General features: G+C 45.2%; 4 protein-coding genes across 4 annotated transcripts; 3 read left to right on the top strand and 1 right to left on the bottom strand.

Moving 5' to 3' along the window:
* Positions 1–1,511: 1,511 nt before the first annotated feature.
* AGABI2DRAFT_68932 (hypothetical protein) lies at positions 1,512–5,961 on the bottom strand (the record flags this gene model as incomplete). The annotated part of the gene is given in 12 exon segments (XM_006460956.1): positions 1,512–1,780; positions 1,896–1,920; positions 2,901–3,014; positions 3,060–3,224; positions 3,279–3,543; positions 3,579–3,913; positions 3,961–4,328; positions 4,375–4,707; positions 4,786–5,003; positions 5,057–5,406; positions 5,420–5,755; positions 5,806–5,961. The coding sequence occupies 12 exon segments, from the start codon at positions 5,959–5,961 to the stop codon at positions 1,512–1,514; spliced, it is 2,934 nt and encodes a 977-aa protein (XP_006461019.1).
* Positions 5,962–8,226: 2,265 nt separating this feature from the next.
* Positions 8,227–9,583, top strand: AGABI2DRAFT_143069 (hypothetical protein; the record flags this gene model as incomplete). The annotated part of the gene is made up of 7 exons (XM_006460955.1): positions 8,227–8,616; positions 8,663–8,779; positions 8,829–8,915; positions 8,966–9,094; positions 9,151–9,291; positions 9,346–9,446; positions 9,496–9,583. The coding sequence occupies 7 exons, from the start codon at positions 8,227–8,229 to the stop codon at positions 9,581–9,583; spliced, it is 1,053 nt and encodes a 350-aa protein (XP_006461018.1).
* A 2,750-nt stretch (positions 9,584–12,333) lies between these two features.
* AGABI2DRAFT_70155 (hypothetical protein) lies at positions 12,334–13,287 on the top strand (the record flags this gene model as incomplete). The annotated part of the gene is made up of 2 exons (XM_006460954.1): positions 12,334–12,613; positions 12,677–13,287. The coding sequence occupies 2 exons, from the start codon at positions 12,334–12,336 to the stop codon at positions 13,285–13,287; spliced, it is 891 nt and encodes a 296-aa protein (XP_006461017.1).
* A 2,564-nt stretch (positions 13,288–15,851) lies between these two features.
* Positions 15,852–17,296, top strand: AGABI2DRAFT_150815 (hypothetical protein; the record flags this gene model as incomplete). Its single annotated transcript, XM_006460953.1, has 3 exons — positions 15,852–15,906; positions 16,038–17,101; positions 17,216–17,296. 3 exons carry the CDS (start codon positions 15,852–15,854, stop codon positions 17,294–17,296), a joined length of 1,200 nt encoding a protein of 399 aa, XP_006461016.1.
* Positions 17,297–17,626: the final 330 nt, after the last annotated feature.

The following is a 17,626-nucleotide window of genomic DNA, read 5'->3' as shown; positions in this document are numbered from 1 at the left end:
GTGGGTTGTTATTTCCATCACAAGACTTACCCGCTTCAAGACCTCCTTTCTGGTGCACTGTTGGAATCCCTTAAGGTCAGGATTCCTTTCTGTTATTTCATTCCAGGCTATCATGCAATTGTTGTGCTATTGTCTTTCATGTTTCCATATCTGTATTCTATTCAGCCTTCACATACTTAAGCTGTAGATATTCTGTATGGTACTTCAGTCTGAAAATCAACTTAGATTGTTCCTCACTATCCTCAGCTTGATTTCTCTCTCGTCCTCAAACAATTCCACATTCTGCAGGTCATCTCTATCTCTAGATTGGGTATCGACTTCATCAGCAAAAAGTCGCACAACTTATGCAAACTTATGAAAAAGTTGCCTTATGCTTGCCTTATAAAAACCAACTTAAGGCACATAAGTCTCTAAAATAGCATAAGTTCATAATTTTTCATAAGCCAGACAAGAAGTTTACACATAAGTCACACATTAGTTCATAAGTTGGATACAAAGAAAGCATAAGCACAGGACATTTCATAAGTCAGACCAAAGGTTAAACCACAAGTCAGACAAAATTTCATAAGTTTATTATGAATTCATAAGGCTACTGACAAGTCAAACAGTATCTGATAAGTGAAACATTGGCTCATAAGTCAGATAACAAGGCAAGAATCATAGCATTATAAGAACATTATGCTGTATGTCAAGTTCTACTGCTCATAAAATTCCGGAAAAATCACGACAAATCTTAGAATATTAAAGGAAGATAGGTTTATATGTATGTTTTTGTCAGAAAACATACCAGTTATGGAGATACAGAAAAACATAACAAGAATGCCATGTTTTCTACTGGTTACTGTGCCAATTTTGATGATTGAAGAGTGTAAGTATATGTTTTCAAGGTCCAGGAATCTGACTTTAGATTTACTATCCGATCAATATTAGAGGAGCTATAGCGGAAATTCATGTTTTTTATATGTTAAATGTGCCATATCTCATTAGAATCTCATCCAACAAGATTTTGAATTAGATATTCAAACTTCCCGACCTCGAAACTATAGGAATATACTTTTAGATCATTAAAATCCATGCAGAAATGACCCGAAAATATCTCCTACCTATGATTTGAGGAACTTTGACTCGAAAATCCCAAGTCCAGCAGTCACATGATGGTCATGTGACATGTTGAACTTCTGTTTCGAGCATGACATTGATCTTTCCTCATCACCACCATCATTCCTCCCCTCCCCTCCTTCTCCTTCCCTCCTCATTGCTCTCTGGGCTTATATGCAAGTAAGTAACCTCTCTTCCCTTCCCTACACCGCCAACGTGTTTGAATATTTGATAATGTCAGACCCTGACACTTCCTGATATTAGGTCATGGAACTATTGTACGAGATTAATTGAATATTACCGTATATTGACCATTGTGATGTTGCCGGAATATTGATGCAATATTTTTCAAGATTTGAGACGATATTTTATAATATTAAGACTCTAGATATTTGGAGAAGATCTACGACGTATTACATCATTTGCCCCTGAGGTCCGGATTGCTGAGCCGCCAAGTGATCTTGCACCACCTGAAGATCTTTCTTCAAGAGTCGCGTCTGCGCTGCTTTAGCTTTGGTGGCACCTCGTTTGGCCTCTCCAGTTACACACAAGTTATTGCTGAGCATCGTGCGGACAGCTTCTCGGTCCTGGTGGAATGGAATAAGACGAGTAAGGGAACGGGGAAGAGCATAGCGAAGGAGATGAGCATTATGAAGGGCGTGCATATTGATGATATAACATTCTATTGGTTTGTGGCTGACCGTTAGTTTTGGGATAGTTGTTATGATCCCGTATCAACACTTCTATCGAGGCAACTCAATCACCCCCGCCTACGGAGTTCTTCCCGCCCCTCCTACCACCGGTGACATGTTCACTGATATGCTTCTTACTGAAGCCTGGAGGAATGCCCCTTATCTCCATGCCTATGACGTTAACGGAAGTTACGTTGGCACTTACGAGACCGATCCTATTGATAGCTGGCACAACGGATGGAAGACCTATCCCAGCCCCGGGATAGAAATGGTATTCACCCACCCCTATCTAGAGATCGAGGACCTGCCGACCTTAGTCGAGGAGATCGGACAGTTAGTCGAGGAACGACGATATGTAGTTGAACTAGGAATATTGCAAAAGCAAGATACCGAGTCTAACTACTGGACTAACAATAGTAGTGATCAAAGCTGGATCACTCCCTGGGATCCGGACTGGCCTCAGTCCGCTACACTTCCCCTGTCCGAAGGTATGGACCAGTCCGACTTCTATAAGTTTGAGAATCCAAACTCGTTCTAGTGTTTCGAGTTAGAAGTATTTATAGGTTTCATCTCGATCTGTGTTTCATTAGTATTTATGTTTCATCTCGCGTTTGGTATTTATGTTTCGAGTTCGTTTCGTGTCGTGTCTCATATTTATGTTTCATCTTGTCACGCAGTTATCGTAGATCGACTACTGTAGCACTTGTTCCGTTTCATCTATTTATATAGGTAGATAGATTGTATTTAAACCGGACTTCTGGCAGCGGATCAAAGTCAAGCTTTGATCTTCTTACAGGGCATCCGTGTAGCTGTAATAAGATCTACTCTATATTCATCCTCACATCTAAACCTTCGTTGTCATCCACTCCAAGCTATTCCCGCTACCGTTAGCCTTAACAGTTAAGGTTTACGTGATAAGTCTAGTTAGAGTGTTTTCTATAGTTCTGATCTCGTACGGTTCTCGAACTATAGAAGGATTAGCGATTAGGCCTCTAGTCTTGCCTACATCTAGTCGTGCCCACATCTAGGGGACCTCGTGTGCTTCTAGATAGGTATCAGGACCACTGTCAGGATCTTCAATTGATCTTTCGGCGCTCCTAATACCGAAACCATAACAATAGTTGTCTTGATACGCTCTTGTTCAAAGAACTTGCCGGTATTAGATGTGAGGGCACATCCTGCTGTTTGACAGTCGTGTTGGGCATTGAAGAGGAACACAATGGACTACGTAACTCAGTAATCAGTAAGTGAAAGTTTCGATACACTTACCTTCGGCTCTACTGCAACAACACCCTCATCGGAAGGCGTTAAGATTGGCATATTCAGGTTCAAAGCACAGCTTGCACTTAAACTAAAAACATGTATGATAATTTTCTTACAAGCTGTGTCTGAATCTTGTACGATGCGGAGGATGCGGCCAATGTCGTTGGTACCCTTTAAAGGCATCCAATCAGCTTTATATAAAAATGAAAGTGCGGACAAAGTTACCTTCCGATTGTGAAAGAACACCCATGATTGCTCTTTACATGTATCTTTCGACTGGGATATAGTAGATTTACTAAGAACCCACATTTTAGGGGAAATGCTAAGGGAATACGGCTCAGTGAGACCCATTTCAGCCACCAATGTCACACCAGAAAGATTTTGTAAGCAGGTTTTTCGAGTCGTAACAGTGCCTATCGAATTATGATCAACGTCGAGTAGACAGAAATGTTTGACACACCTGGTACTAAGATTGGAGGGATCTTCCACCCTACCCATCGTCAAATCTCATCGTTTCGGTCAAACATGTCGCGAATTGCTGAACCTGCCTGGATGTAGCGCTGATCTTCCACATTAAACCACCATCCTCCACTGATCAAATGTTTGAATCGCTTGATTCCTGCTAGATCCGTGGCAATGTCGAGGCTTGGCGCATGGTGGTTTGAAAGGATACTGGATGAGCGAAAGATAGCGTTGTACGATTCAAATATTTCCGTTGCATATAAGAGGGCCAGACCAAAGCGACGAATGTCTTGGACTAAATAAGGCATGAGGCATAGCTTTATTTTGGAGATAATCCGCCTTGGATCCACCTGACCCCAAGCGTCAAGGAGGTTATTGATGAGGAGTTGAAGATCGTCCTAGAATTGTAATCAGATCAGTAGCGTGAAGTTTGGGAAAGCTTTACCAGATATTCCGCCATATTACGGATCTCTGGATAATATAATAATGCCCCAAGCTCCCCTGTGGCACGCCAAAGGGCCAGCACCTTCGGATCTACCAGACCATGGAGTTGAAAAACGGACAGCTCCTGAAGGCAACAAATATGTTTCCCGATAAGATTATTTTTGAAACGAATCATGTATTGAGTACGTGGGACCATCGAGGTCAATCCATCAAGCTCAGTTGACTGCAGCCTGTTGGCGAAGATTGAGTTGTTCTCTTTTTTCAACCAATTGTTCCAAGTCTGGTGCCACACGTATTTATCATTTCCGAGAAGGTACGTATGCAAAATCTCAATCGGTGTGTCGGCATGAACATTGATATTTGCAACGACTCATTTAGCATCCAGCAGAAGGCCACAACCGTTCAAATGACGAACCACGGGTCTCAAGCAGTGCATTGTAATGAATGCCTGACTGAATATCGCCACCACCCACTCCATCTGTCTGTTTGATAAGCCATTCCCATAGTTCCTCTTCGACCTCCTGTGCAACTTTTGCCTTGGCATCTTTCAAGTGAATGTTTCCTGCCTTGATCTTTTCATCTTTGCGGCGTTTTGCCATATCCAAGAGCTTGGAAACCCAGTACTGGGCAATCTTGTCCTTCACGCCAGTCTCTGTGGCCTTATCCGTAATGTATTTATGGTCACCACAACACGCCGCTTTCAGTTGTAATCTGATGATGGTGATCGTGTCTTCAACTGATCGGATATCTTCAGGATTTGGTGCTTTCTTGTCATCGATGGCCTTCAATACTGGTGAGAATTAATTGTATTGAATATCTTCATCACTTACCCGGTGCAGTTTCAGGTATACCTCGGTCTTTTCCTTATCTTTCTCACTTCCACCAACAGTATCACGCCAAGAGTTATAATTTCCCTTTACGCTGATGTGAGATGCTGTTTCGGACTGTTGTGGATTATCCCCTGGGAGGATATGAGGTACGACTTGGAACAGAATCATTGACTTAAGCTTGCAGTTGTATGCGGTATGCCACGTTTGGCGATCGCTTGACATTTGCCAGTGAGTAACCAATGTTCACGACCAATGGTAATGGCTCACAAATCTTCAACAAGAGCTGCAAGCTGTTCGGATGACGAAGCATGCTGTGAGGTTGTGCAGAAACGGACAAAGTATTCCTGCGAAGAAATACGGTGCGGTATGTTCAAATTGGTGATACAAACATTTGTATGCTGATTATATTGCTTGCTCTTATTTCCAGACACGTCGTCGCTCCATACCATCACGCGGATTTGAAACATGGGCTTCCCTTTCCCCAAGTCTCGCAGGGAACTCGGTTGTGGATATTTTGCTGCGGCAGTATTGCATGAGAATTGAATGCTGGTATTTCTTATCATGTCAAGTATGTTGTACCGCAGACTTGACGCGAGCATGCGGTGAGGGGGGGTTGGCTTGATGTTGAACATGTTTGGCTGAGAAGCTACCGTGAGTTCCATGAGGTAAGTACCGATTTTTACTCACTTGTTCCTTCCTCACATCTTTCACATCAACGGACATCTCCCCGTTCACCAACAGCCACTTCAGGATCAGCACTACGTCACCTTTCTGTGTCATTGCGAGCTCATGTACAAAGTATTGTCGGTGGGATTTAGCCGGGTTATCCCAATCTGCCCACATAGGTGTGTCGTCATCAACAACTGATTCGCTGACCCACTTTTTGGCCTGCCATGACTCCGACACAACGTCGGTTATTTCGGGGTATAGGTTCATCAACGGACAGACATGAGGATTTGCCCAGTCCTGGGTAACAGGTAAGTCAGGTAACCCCGGGTTGATATCAGCTTACTGACCAATGACAGCAACTTCGCTGGCCGAGTCATATAAAAATGGTTGTCAAGTGAGGAAGTATGAAGGTCCGGCATTAAGCCACTTCCCTCTCGCATTTCTTTTTGTACCTTTCGCAGTGTTGTGAACGTTGGGACATCAGGTGTCCCACATTCCCTCATAATCCACAATATGACCTTCAAGTGGTCGTCTGACAGTCGAAGCCGAGGGAGGTTATCAAGGTAATCCAACAGAAACATCTATTGTGAGTGTATATCTCTTCTTTTCTGTAGCACTGAATATCGCTTACCGTCTGAGAGCTGTAGGGAAACCATTCCGATGCTTCATCAGCCTCGATATGCTTGAATAAGGTGGCGGTCGCATCAACGTTTGTACTTGTTGAAGTCTCAAAATGGACGCCTTGATCAACGTTCATGAAATCCAGCCAGGTTTCGCCGAGTTGTGGATTTTTTTCCCTCAGTCCTGTAAGTCCGGTCTGTTTGTTTGCCAAGGTTTCTCCAGCTGAAAAATAAACCTGCTTCCCCTTCAGATCAAAATATTGACCTCCTCTTTGCGAGTTTGCAAATACATCCGGCGGAGCCGACTGGCCCATATTTATCCCTTTGGTCTTGACGCTCATGAAAGGAAGATTAGCTGGAGGTAACACCATGGAAGGTTCATCGACAGTCATGGCTTGATCATTACGGTGAGTCCCATTAGATTTGTCCATATTCTCTACTGCCATCTTATGTCGTGCACTCTTTAGATGGTTTACTTTGCCTGTACGCAGGAGGGATTTTGTGGCCGGTGTGATGGCCATCGCCGTTTCACGCCTGAAAATCAGCATAGCTAGGCAATTATCTATGATTCTGCCTCTAGCTACAGGCCCTCCACAGACAGCTTGTGCTGATAACACCCTTTGGACTACACGCTTGACATATCAACTATGTAGCCCTGGCTCTTGCTTGGGAAAACCGTACCAGCAGGATAAAGATAGCCACTAGCTAGAAGGACTCAAGTCTAACTAGGGGAACTATGCAGCGTATGTGTATAGCTAGGATAAAGGTCACCGTGACGCTTTGAAGCTAGCAAAGAATCCCGGTATCTGATGCTTATCTATAACACTATCCTATCAGAGATAGCTCCATTAAGAAGGGAACCTCAGATCAACTCAGGAGTGGTCGGCTAGCTCGCTTAGGCTATGGCTATCACTCATCAGAAATCCCATCATTTGAAATTGGACCCACTAGCTAGCCGGAGATAGCGGCTAGACCTTCATCCGAGATCCGGCCAGATAGTGCTGGAAGCGACACACATGTGTACAGGGTTAGGATACTCCGTCCTTGGTGGACTCAGAGCCATATGGCAACCGACGGAGCATAGCTAGTACCGACGGGTAAACCAGACCCGCAAGCTAAGCGATGGGCTGCAACGCATGCAACCTCAGACATGATTGGGACGGGATATCCACATTCCCCAGCCCATGACCCTACCATATGATACCCAAAAACCATAGATTTCGTCATTTGTTTATTATTTGTTTGTAGTATGTGTATTTCTCGAATATATAAACCCCAGCTAGCGGCAAGAACAGACAAGGAACCCCTTGCCTACGCTAGCTTGGAAGTATCGTGTATTAGTTACCAATCTACTAAGTAAGGAGCCAAAGCTTTAAGGTCGTTTCTTCGGTCCTAGACCCAGTTCAGCATCAGCACGTCTTAGACGTTGTTCAGTGGCCAGAATTCACTAGGTTGCCAGTGATAAGATAGTTTAAGAGACTAGCTTGGTTGACATCGCAGCTTATATCCGAGTGAGGTATAAGTCGGTGGCTTCTTCAGTTGTAGTTGCGGAGTCAGTGGCTTAGTTGGCAAACTTTGGCATTGCAGCTCTTCACTAAATGTCATTGGTTGGTACATAGCTTGGCTACAAATGCACGTAGCTCGAGTTCAGGGACTTTACACACTTCGACTTAGCTTAAAGCTAGAGCTTGTCAGGGACCACCCGTTGTTTATTTGAATATTATTTGATTTTATACTTCTTTTCGAGGCCTTTATATTGATTTACCTCTCCACAAATTCGCATTTCGAGTTACAGTATTGGAAGCTTGGTGTGGTTATCTTATAGCTACACTTCGTATTTCATTTCTGCCTCTACACCGGCTTTCGAGGATTTAGCCATTTTGAACAAATGTCGCAAATGAGACGCATCCGGTCATCTGGATCATCAAGTAAAAAATCTTTATTACGGTAAATTTCTATAGTCATGTCTTTGAGGAGATTCATCACCATACCTTCGACTCTGAATTGTGGCATGGCCTTCGGGTCTGGGGTGGAATGATGACTGTAGAGCCACATGCAACGTGAATAACTCCACGTTTGGTTCAATTTGTTGACCACCACACTCTCCTTTTACTTTCCTGACTCTCTTTCATCTCGCTCATTCAAAATATGGCTCCAACTACCGACATAGACGAGTTTTCATTCATTACCCCAAAGCCAAACACACAGCTGCTTCACGCACGACAACCAACTTCACAGGGTGCATCAGCATCACTTGAAGAAGACCAGCATGAAGACTCTGTTGAGCAAGTATCTTCACTATCTGGTGACGAGGATCTACAAACCAGTGTGGAATTGGGCGACGCTGCATCGGCAACAACTTTGTGTCGCTCAACTCCTTCTATTGACGATTGTTTCCCTCAGCCCAGTCAGTTTCAGCCACAAAATCGCTTGAAAAGAAAGTTCTCCGAAGACCTCACAAACTTTGCGGATGAACAAGCTCGTTGCCAAGGTCTTTTTGGTGCTGACGCTGACAAGGTCACAAAGCAGTTTGCCCATGTACGTTTTCTTTTTCTGTTCTTCTTTTTGTCTCACAAATTCCCAGTACACTCTCGATCAAAAACTCATTGTGCTTTTCGCAGGCCTGAAGCACTATCGAGTTGACATTGACCACGTCATCAAAGCCAGCAGTGGTCCTTGGGTCCCCCCTAACTCATTGGTTGTGAGTCTTTCATTCATATTCTGACATATTCTTGCTGAAATATAAACAGAATAAGATCAGAAAATTCACATATCTCATTCTTGTAGACCCCGCTATACCTGCATATGGAGGTAGCTTACCTGCCGAGTTAGTTTTGGTGAGTTTCCGACTGCGTCATATTCCATTTTTACTTATAAACATTAATAGAGCCTGCTGGTGAAATATCCCCATGGTGGGTATTCAACTGATGTCTCCAAGGATGATGTCAAGCAAGCTGTTGTCAAGAAGTTGATATCAGATCAGCTTACTGTTGTCCGAAATGAGTTTAAATCCACTGTAAGCACTTCCAACTTCCGAGTATGATTTAATCCTCTTATTAACAGTTTTCGTAGATTCACAAGTTCACGAAGCCAGAAGGTACTGAAAGCCCAAAGGACCTCAACTCCCTTTGTCACGCTATCATAGCTCAGAAGTTGAGGGTTCCTTCGAAGGTCAAGCTGACCATCAATATGGCAGCACGTTTTGCATTTTTGGTAAGTTCATTCAGAATATCTCCTAATCACTGTGGTATTGACCTCATTCAATAGCGTTGTCTCTACCTTATGTATCCGAAGCACAATTTCTGGCCAAAGGTGGACAAGTCATTGGATTATATGAGGAACAAATATGATGATAACGGGTTTTCGGCGTAAGTCTTGATTTATCATTGATTTTCAAATCATCTGAATCTATTACAGGTGCTTTAGATCGACGCTCGATGATGAGCTTCTGTATACTTCATACAGCATTGATGAATACATTGAGGTTGGTATTGGCGGGGCTTGATATAATCAACATTGAATTATTATTTCTTTTAATCATATATAATACTGTATATTCAATTAATAATGGTTTTTGGCTATATATGGGTGATCAACAAGTAACATTCCCAGGCAAATATGGTATTCAGGGATGATTTGCGCGGCCTGTGAGAAAGCATTCAAATATTAGATGATATTTGGCCAGAATATTGGTACATATCCTTGGGTTTGGATCTTTCTTAATATCCGGACCTCGGTATTACTCAATATGTAACTTCTCATGACATTTGACAACTTATTCGTTTACATTAATCAATATTGCCATAATATCCCATAACATCAGGGATATATTACGCGACATCACAGTCTAAATATCCTTGACACATCAGGGACCATTGGGTGTGTAGCTGTCTCCCAGCCAATTCTAAGCTGGTTTAGGATGCTTTTTTTTTGCCTATTTTGGACGTTTTTTTGGGGGGGTTTTGGGAGGGTTTTAAGAGGAGATGTGAAAATGATATGTGGATGAGTTTTGGGGGGATCTCTAGTCTTTGGTGAGTGCTTTTTGACTCTTCATCTTCTCATACTCATTTGTTACTTTTAGAATCACATTTCTCATCATTTTCCCCTCATTTTCCATTTCTACTCCCCTGGCTGCTGTCATATCCCTCTTGTCCGCTTTTTTCAGGGTCTATTTCCTCTTTAGGAAGTCTGTATTATACATGATGTATTGTATTTACTATATGAATATAATTTTTTGTTCCTTATGCATTGTTATATCCGGAACACGCTAACTCCACCACCTTCCATTCTCGGTATCAATCCCGGTACGTTCCGGATATCCCTTTCCGACTCAATCTGTTCGCATCAATCCCGGCAATATCGATTCCGACTTACCGGTCACGTTGACCGATGGAATGCCGCAATACCGAAGGTATTGCGGTTGCGCTCCCACGGTCGCTTTACGACCAACGCAACGTGGGTTGTTATTTCCATCGCAAGACTTACCCGCTTCAAGACCTCCTTTCCGTTGCACCGTCGGAATCCCTTAAGGTAAAGACTCCTTTCCGTTATTTCAATCCGAACTATTGCGCAATCCTTGCGCTATTATCTTTCATGTTTCCGAATCCGTATTCTATTCATTCTTCGTGTATTTAAGCCGTAGATATTCTGTACGGTACTTCAGTCTGAAAATCAACTTAGATTGTTCCTCACTATCTCTCGCTTGATCTCTCTCTCGCTCTCAAACGATTCCGCATTCCGCGGGTCGCTCGTCTCTGTCTCTAAATCAGCTATCAACGTAGTTGGAAGGCATAGCACACCGTTCCCGTGTCGCTAAGGCCAAAGCCGTTTGTTCGCTAAGTCCTTTCCGGCTTAGCGTTACCTTTCCGGTCATAGTCTTAACATGCATTATGATGTTCCTTATGATTGACCTTATACTCTCTTACATCTTCTTACTGTCTTAAGTACTTACTTATGCAACTTAAGATAAATCCTCATGACTTATGATAATCTTGCATCTTATGACCATATTGTGACCTATGTACTTATGATTTACATAAGTATTGGATAAGTCAGAACCTCAGACAGTGACATGCCTTATGCAAAAATGACTTATACTGACTTATGATATTTATAAGTTTGCATAAGTCAAATTTAAGTCACTTTACCTTTTCCTGATGACTATTACTCAGCTCGTTCTATAGTTAGTTACCTCAGGTAGATAGTTTTAGTACAAGTAAGCATAGATACTCTCTGTATTTCCCTATGCTTTACCAACTTGCTTTTCCCCTTACTTGCCCTCAAGTCTTTGCTTTTGTTGCAACCTGAGTTTTGCCTTAAGGTCGTAACAAGCTTACTTGAGGCTTACTTGAAGAAACTTGAAGTATATTTGAGACTTACTTGAGTGACAATGTGAAGAACTTGATAAGCTTTTGATATGACACTTGTTTATACTTGAAGAAATTTGAGCAAACTTGAATTTCACTTGAGGCTAACTTAAGTGACAACTTGAGATTATACTTGATGTGATTTTATAAATGTACTTGCTTATACTTGAAGAAACTTGATAATTGACAGTTTATTTCAATCATAAATCATTTTTTCAAGAAGCTTTTCAAGTAAAATCTCTTGAATTCTTATTTGAGACATTACTTGATCATCTTGAAACTTTTTTCAAGTTGCTTTCAAGTGCTATTTTTCTCAAGTTGCTCAAGTAGCATAACTTTTTACTGATGTAACATCCCCCAAATCATGGGTGGGAGATATTTTCGGGCCATTTCTGCATAGACTTTAATGATCTAAATGTGCAATCCTATAGTATCAAGGTCAGGGAGCTCAAATATTTAATTAAAACTTTTGTTGGATGAAAGCCTACTGAGTTATAGCACATTTAACATATGAAAAACACAAATTTCCGCTATGGCTCCTCTAATATTGATCAGATAATAAATATAATACCAGATTCGGATCCCTGAACCTTGAAAACATAGATTTACACCCTTAAATCATTATATTCAGTACAGTGACCAGTATAAAACATGACATTCTTTGAATATCTAATACCGAGCGAGGTACGAGCGACGGAGTAGAGAGGGGTCTTTGGCCTTGGTGTCACAGGTCACAAGGTCACTCCCCTCTCTTCTCCGTTCCACAACACGCAGGCTCCCCGTAGCTCAGTACCTCACGCTTTTCTCTCTTTTGTCCTTCCAAAACAAGTTTTGTCAAGTAGCGCTAGCTCTCAATCAGACATTTTCCCCTTAAACTTGCTCCCCGCACATGCCAGAAGCCAGACTTACCCGTGACCCCACTGGAGATGTGGCACCGGATTTCACCTCCGCAGCTTTCGAGGAAGTTAGGCAAGCAGTAATGGAGAGAAACAGTATCTCGGAAGAGGAGGCAGCAGACACCTTGCTAGCCTCGTGGACACGACATCAGGAAGAGAAAGTACAACGCTGGGAGCAACAACAGCGAGAAGATGAAGACCAGGAGTTGAACGTCGATCAGCCACGGGATATCAGGCCTGCCAACTCCCGGGCTCCCTCATCCCGGCCAGCGAGTCTCCCACCCGTCCCGAATCAAAATCGGGGCAGATCTCCAGTTTCCCCTGCACGCTCCCAAGGGAGGAATCTCTCGCCGGCGCCAGAAAAGAAACGTAAGATCAATCCGATACAGCGAGGAAAGCAGGTAGCCACAGCCAGGCTCCTTCAGCCCTCAGCGTATGCCCTCAAGAAGCTCAGGAATTTCGACTATGTGGAGTTGTGGTACTTCACCGAGAAAGGATGCGAGGAAGCCCAGAATGGTGCTATTTCAGCTCCCACTGACGTTTTCACCTTATCACGCGTGGCAGGAACACTCGCATTGAAATCTCTAGATGCATCGACAGCATCAAGAGCGGTCATCCCGGACGAGAAACTCTCTTGGAGAGATGTGAGCGTCGCCCAGAAGCTCCTTCTGCACCACATGAAAGAGCAAGGCTGGCCAGAGGAGCACGTCTCCACACTGGCCACTTTCTTCTTCCGGCTGGAGTACCATGACATCCACAGGATTTCCTCATTGGGAGACGATGTGATAGTAAGATACCAGGCAGAGATCCGCAGAGAATGGCACCGTCTAATCACAAGCCCTAAAGAGCAAAATGTCTTCGACATAGGCGACATAAGCCTCGATCGGCTTGATGAAATTGAGAGAAGGCTCATAAAGCAAGATCAAATGGAGTACACAGCAAGGTAATGCACTACCAGATCAGACCGTTGTGCTCCCAGCTCACCGTTTATTCCTTTCCCCTTTTCCCCCTCTAAATCTTTTATCACACCACGATGCCCGCCTTCAAATAACTGCATACGCGTGGCCCTTTTCCACCCACCTTGGCTACCAGGGGCATACGCTGCACAAACGCATACTCATACGGCATACACGCACACGCACACGCTTCCTGCATCATGTACCCCTCTCCCCCTCACTCTCTCCTTGCCCTTCCCATTCTTACTGTGCTCGTGGGAGCAGGCTGGCAGCTCAGATCGAAGCGCTGGAATTGGCCTCTCCGACAAAGGGGCACAGGCAGAAAAGGGGGCGCCAGGAGGATGGAGACCAAGGAGAGGAGAGAGCTAAAGCAGTGGCCCGGCCGTTCAAAAAGGCGAAATCGGGCTCGTCAACACCACATGGCTCTGGACCCTCAACTCAAAGCTCACTCTCAGCCTGCACTAGATGTCTCGGGCGTCACCCGCATGACATAGCTAATTGCGCAGCTACTACCTTATGGGACAAAAACACGCCAGTCCGTTGCGAATGGAACAAGCAGAAAAGACTGGTCAACCCAAAAGGTACAGTCCTCTGTTCTGATTGGCAGCGGCGTCAGGGTTGCAAAAGCAGCTCACACCCCTTCAGACACGAGTGCTCAGGCTGTGGAAGCACTGAGCATGGAGCCCAAACCTGCCAGCTTGCCGAAAACCCTGACAATTAGCACACCCTACGCGTGGGAAGTGTGGCAGGGTTTCCTCAACCGCTTCAACCTCTCCGAAAGATACCCCTCGTTTATAGACAACTTGCGATATGGTTTCGTTGCAGGCATACCTGCAATCACTAGTACCTTAGCCCCCTTTAATCATCCATCAGTAGTTCAGTACTCTAATCAGCTCCTCAGCATAGTTCAACAAGAGTTTGCGAAAGGCAGATATTTTGGACCATATTTGGAAGCACAGGTTGTGGATCTGATTGGCCTGTTCCAGTCGTCGCCCCTGAGCATCATACCCAAGCCTGGAAAACCTGGCAAATTCAGGTTAATACAGAATTTTTCGCACCTATACACAGCGACCCTAGGCAGGGCTTCAGTGAACTCCTACATTGACCCTGCAGAATTTCCCTGCACTTGGGGGACGTTTACCACAGTGGCTCTGATCATCTCGAGACTGCCCGAAGGATCAGAGGCAGCGACAAGAGATGTCAAGGAGGCGTATAGGACTGTCCCAATCCATCCGACACAATGGCCAGGAATGGTAATACGGCTACCTGGCTCCAACAGCTTTGCCATTGACACCCGTGACACATTTGGGCTTTCCTCGGGTGCAGGTCTTTATGGAGAGGTCGTAGATGCGGGTTTAGACATAATGAGAGCCATTGGGATAGGTCCTGTCACCAAGTGGGTGGATGACCACCTTTTCTTTCGAGTCCCACGAGCATCACTTCAGACGTACAATGCATTAAGACAAAGTGCAGCAACAGTCATCAAACAATCTCAGGGTCGGGTGCACCAAAACGGTAGAATATGGTACAAGGGCAACCGATTGCCCGATGACAGACTCGAGGAGTACAGTGAAGACATGACTTTCCCGCTAAAAGACCTAGCGAGCTGCTCCCCTCGGTCATCTCATGATGGCAGTTTTACATACAGCTTGGAAGATATAGACGATCTATCGCAAAAGCTAGGCATCCCTTGGGAGAGAGAGAAGGATCAGCCTTTCAGCTCCAAAGTGACCTATATTGGGTTGGATTGGGATCTCAACAAGAAAACAGTCGCATTATCGGAGAAGAAGAAACAAAAGTATCTAGACGAGATAAAGGAGTGGTAGCGTTACCGAACACACGATCTCCAACAGGCACAAAAGCTCCATGGAAAGCTCTTACACGCCTGTTTAGTCATCACAAGAGGGAAAGCTTACCTAAGGAGTATCAAAGCCTTCATCGCCATCTTCCACGACAAGCCATTTCTCAAACGCACACCACCCTCAAGATTATATGACGACTTACAATGGTGGAGAGAGGTTCTTGGTGACACAACCCCCCCTAAAGACAGCTCCCAGGACTTCGACCAGTGGCTGACATTGGAGCTTTCTCCGATGCTAGCTCTGCAATTGGAATTGGAATCACCGTTGGCAAGCGTTGGAGAGCCTGGAGGCTCCTCCCGGGCTGGAAAAAGGAAGGGAGGGACATCGGCTGGGCAGAAGCAGTCGGTTTTCTTTTCCTCTGCACAGCGGTCACAGAGATCCAGGAGACGACTGACCACCGAGTCTATGGAGACAACAAAGGTGCGGTCGAGGGATGGTGGAATGGCAGGAGCCGCAACACCCCTACCAACGACATCTTCAAGATGGTGCACAAAATCTCACACAGGTGAGGAGTCAAATTTTTCACGTGTTATGTCCCTACAAACCTCAACCCAGCCGACGGTCCTTCCAGAGGAATATATGGGACCCTCGACTGCCTACTCCCCCGCACAGCCATTCCCACCCAGCTCCAGCATCTCATCGTCGATTATGACGCACCTTGAAACCAAGCTGAGCTCGATCTTATGGCCGAAAATGCTCTCCCCCTCCCCTTACCCAACCTGCCCCCTCCCCAGCCTCAAGCAGGCCAGTTTTCCCACCCGGGGAGGATTTCCAACCCACCCAGGATACTACGCCCTTCACCATCTAACACCAGAAGCAAGCTCAGGAATGTCCCTCTCCCTAAGCCAGTACAAAATCTCATTCCCACTCGCTATCCAGCTGATCTCACTCCCAATCCCTCTATTCTAAGGCCCCACGTCGCCTCTGTCAACCGTCTGCGAGAGTGGAAGCCCCACACTTCACTCCTGAGCGACCATGCAGCTGAAGACGGCACCGAAGACCCAGAGTTAGCCCGGGTAAAAGATCTGAGAGAGTTAGCCTGGGACGAGTCTACGAGGACAGCCTATGGGTCTGGATTACTCGCCTATCACGTCTTTTGTGACTCAGAGCACATCGCAGAGGAAGATAGAGCTCCGATAACTAGGCAAGTCCTAGACGCTTTTATCGCAACTCTGGCCGGCTCTCTCTCAGGTGGCACAATAAACAACTACATTTGTGGAGTTCGGGCATGGCATCTGCTGCATGGACTCAAATGGGATCTGAGCAGGGCAGAGACAGACCTCCTCATTTGTGGAGCACAGAAAGTAGCTCCGAAGACATCTATAAGAGAGAAGAGAGACCCGTTCACAGTGGCTTACATCACCTCCCTCAAGCATCAACTCGATCTCACCCTTCCCCTTGATGCAGCAGTCTTCGCCTGTCTCACTACAGCTTTCTACGCCACGGCCCGACTCGGAGAACTTACAGTCAAGTCTTTAAAGGCCTTTAGTCCTGAGCGGCACGTCAAGATCACCGACGTACGGGACGACACGGATTGCAACGGTCTCAAGTCCAAAGTATTCCACATTCCGGTAACGAAGGTAGTGAGAACAGGGGAGGACATATACTGGTCAAGGCAGGATGGTGACTCTGACCCAGAGGCTGCTTTCGAGAACCACATCACTGTCAACGCCCCGTCTCCCAACGAGCACTTATTCGCGCACCAACATGGATCCTCCCGTCGTCCTCTCACCAAGAAAGCCTTTCTGCACAAGATATCGCTAGCAGCCAAAAAAGCGGGGCTTAAGCCCAAGAAAGGGCATGCGATCCGCATAGGTTCGACGCTCGAGTATCTGCTGCGGGGCGTACCTATGGAAGCAATGAAGCACAAAGGAAGATGGGCCAGCGAGGCCTTTACTAGGTATCTCACCAAGCATGCTCAGATAGTAGCCCCATACATGCAAGCCATTTCCGACAACCAACCCACCCCCAATGCGGAGATCCCCCGATTACTCAGATGACTTTAATGCCAACCTCCTACCTCTCTGGGATCTCCTCTCCCCTTTTCCCATTTCCAGACGGCAATTCTCAATCGCACAAGCTCACTCCTAGCTACTAAGGGGGCCGAGGAATCCTCGACGCATCGTGAGGACGTCTAGGCAGTTTGGGTGTTGCGATTTCCTTTCGGCCCCGAGGAGGTACCCTGCCAGGCAGGAGAGCTGACCAGGGCTCTCGCCCATCTCGTATACGCTCATCAATCTTCGTTTGAATACATCTGATTATTTGCTGACTCCAGACACGATTGACAAAGATGTCATGTTTTTCTATATCTCTACAACTGGTATGTTTTCCAACAAAACCATACATAGAACTTATGTTCTTTTAATAATTTAAGATTTGTCGTGATTTTTCCAGAATTTTCCGGTTAGTAGAACTGGCTCTACAACAGGTCAATTTGCAGTTGATAATGACTCCCCCACCCCATGATG

This window comes from Agaricus bisporus (assembly GCF_000300575.1).
Source record: "Agaricus bisporus var. bisporus H97 unplaced genomic scaffold AGABI2scaffold_5, whole genome shotgun sequence".
In the NCBI taxonomy this organism is placed as follows: domain Eukaryota; kingdom Fungi; phylum Basidiomycota; class Agaricomycetes; order Agaricales; family Agaricaceae; genus Agaricus; species Agaricus bisporus.
The sequence above is the reverse complement of the archived record's forward strand: the minus strand, read 5'-3'. Positions and strand labels throughout refer to the sequence as shown.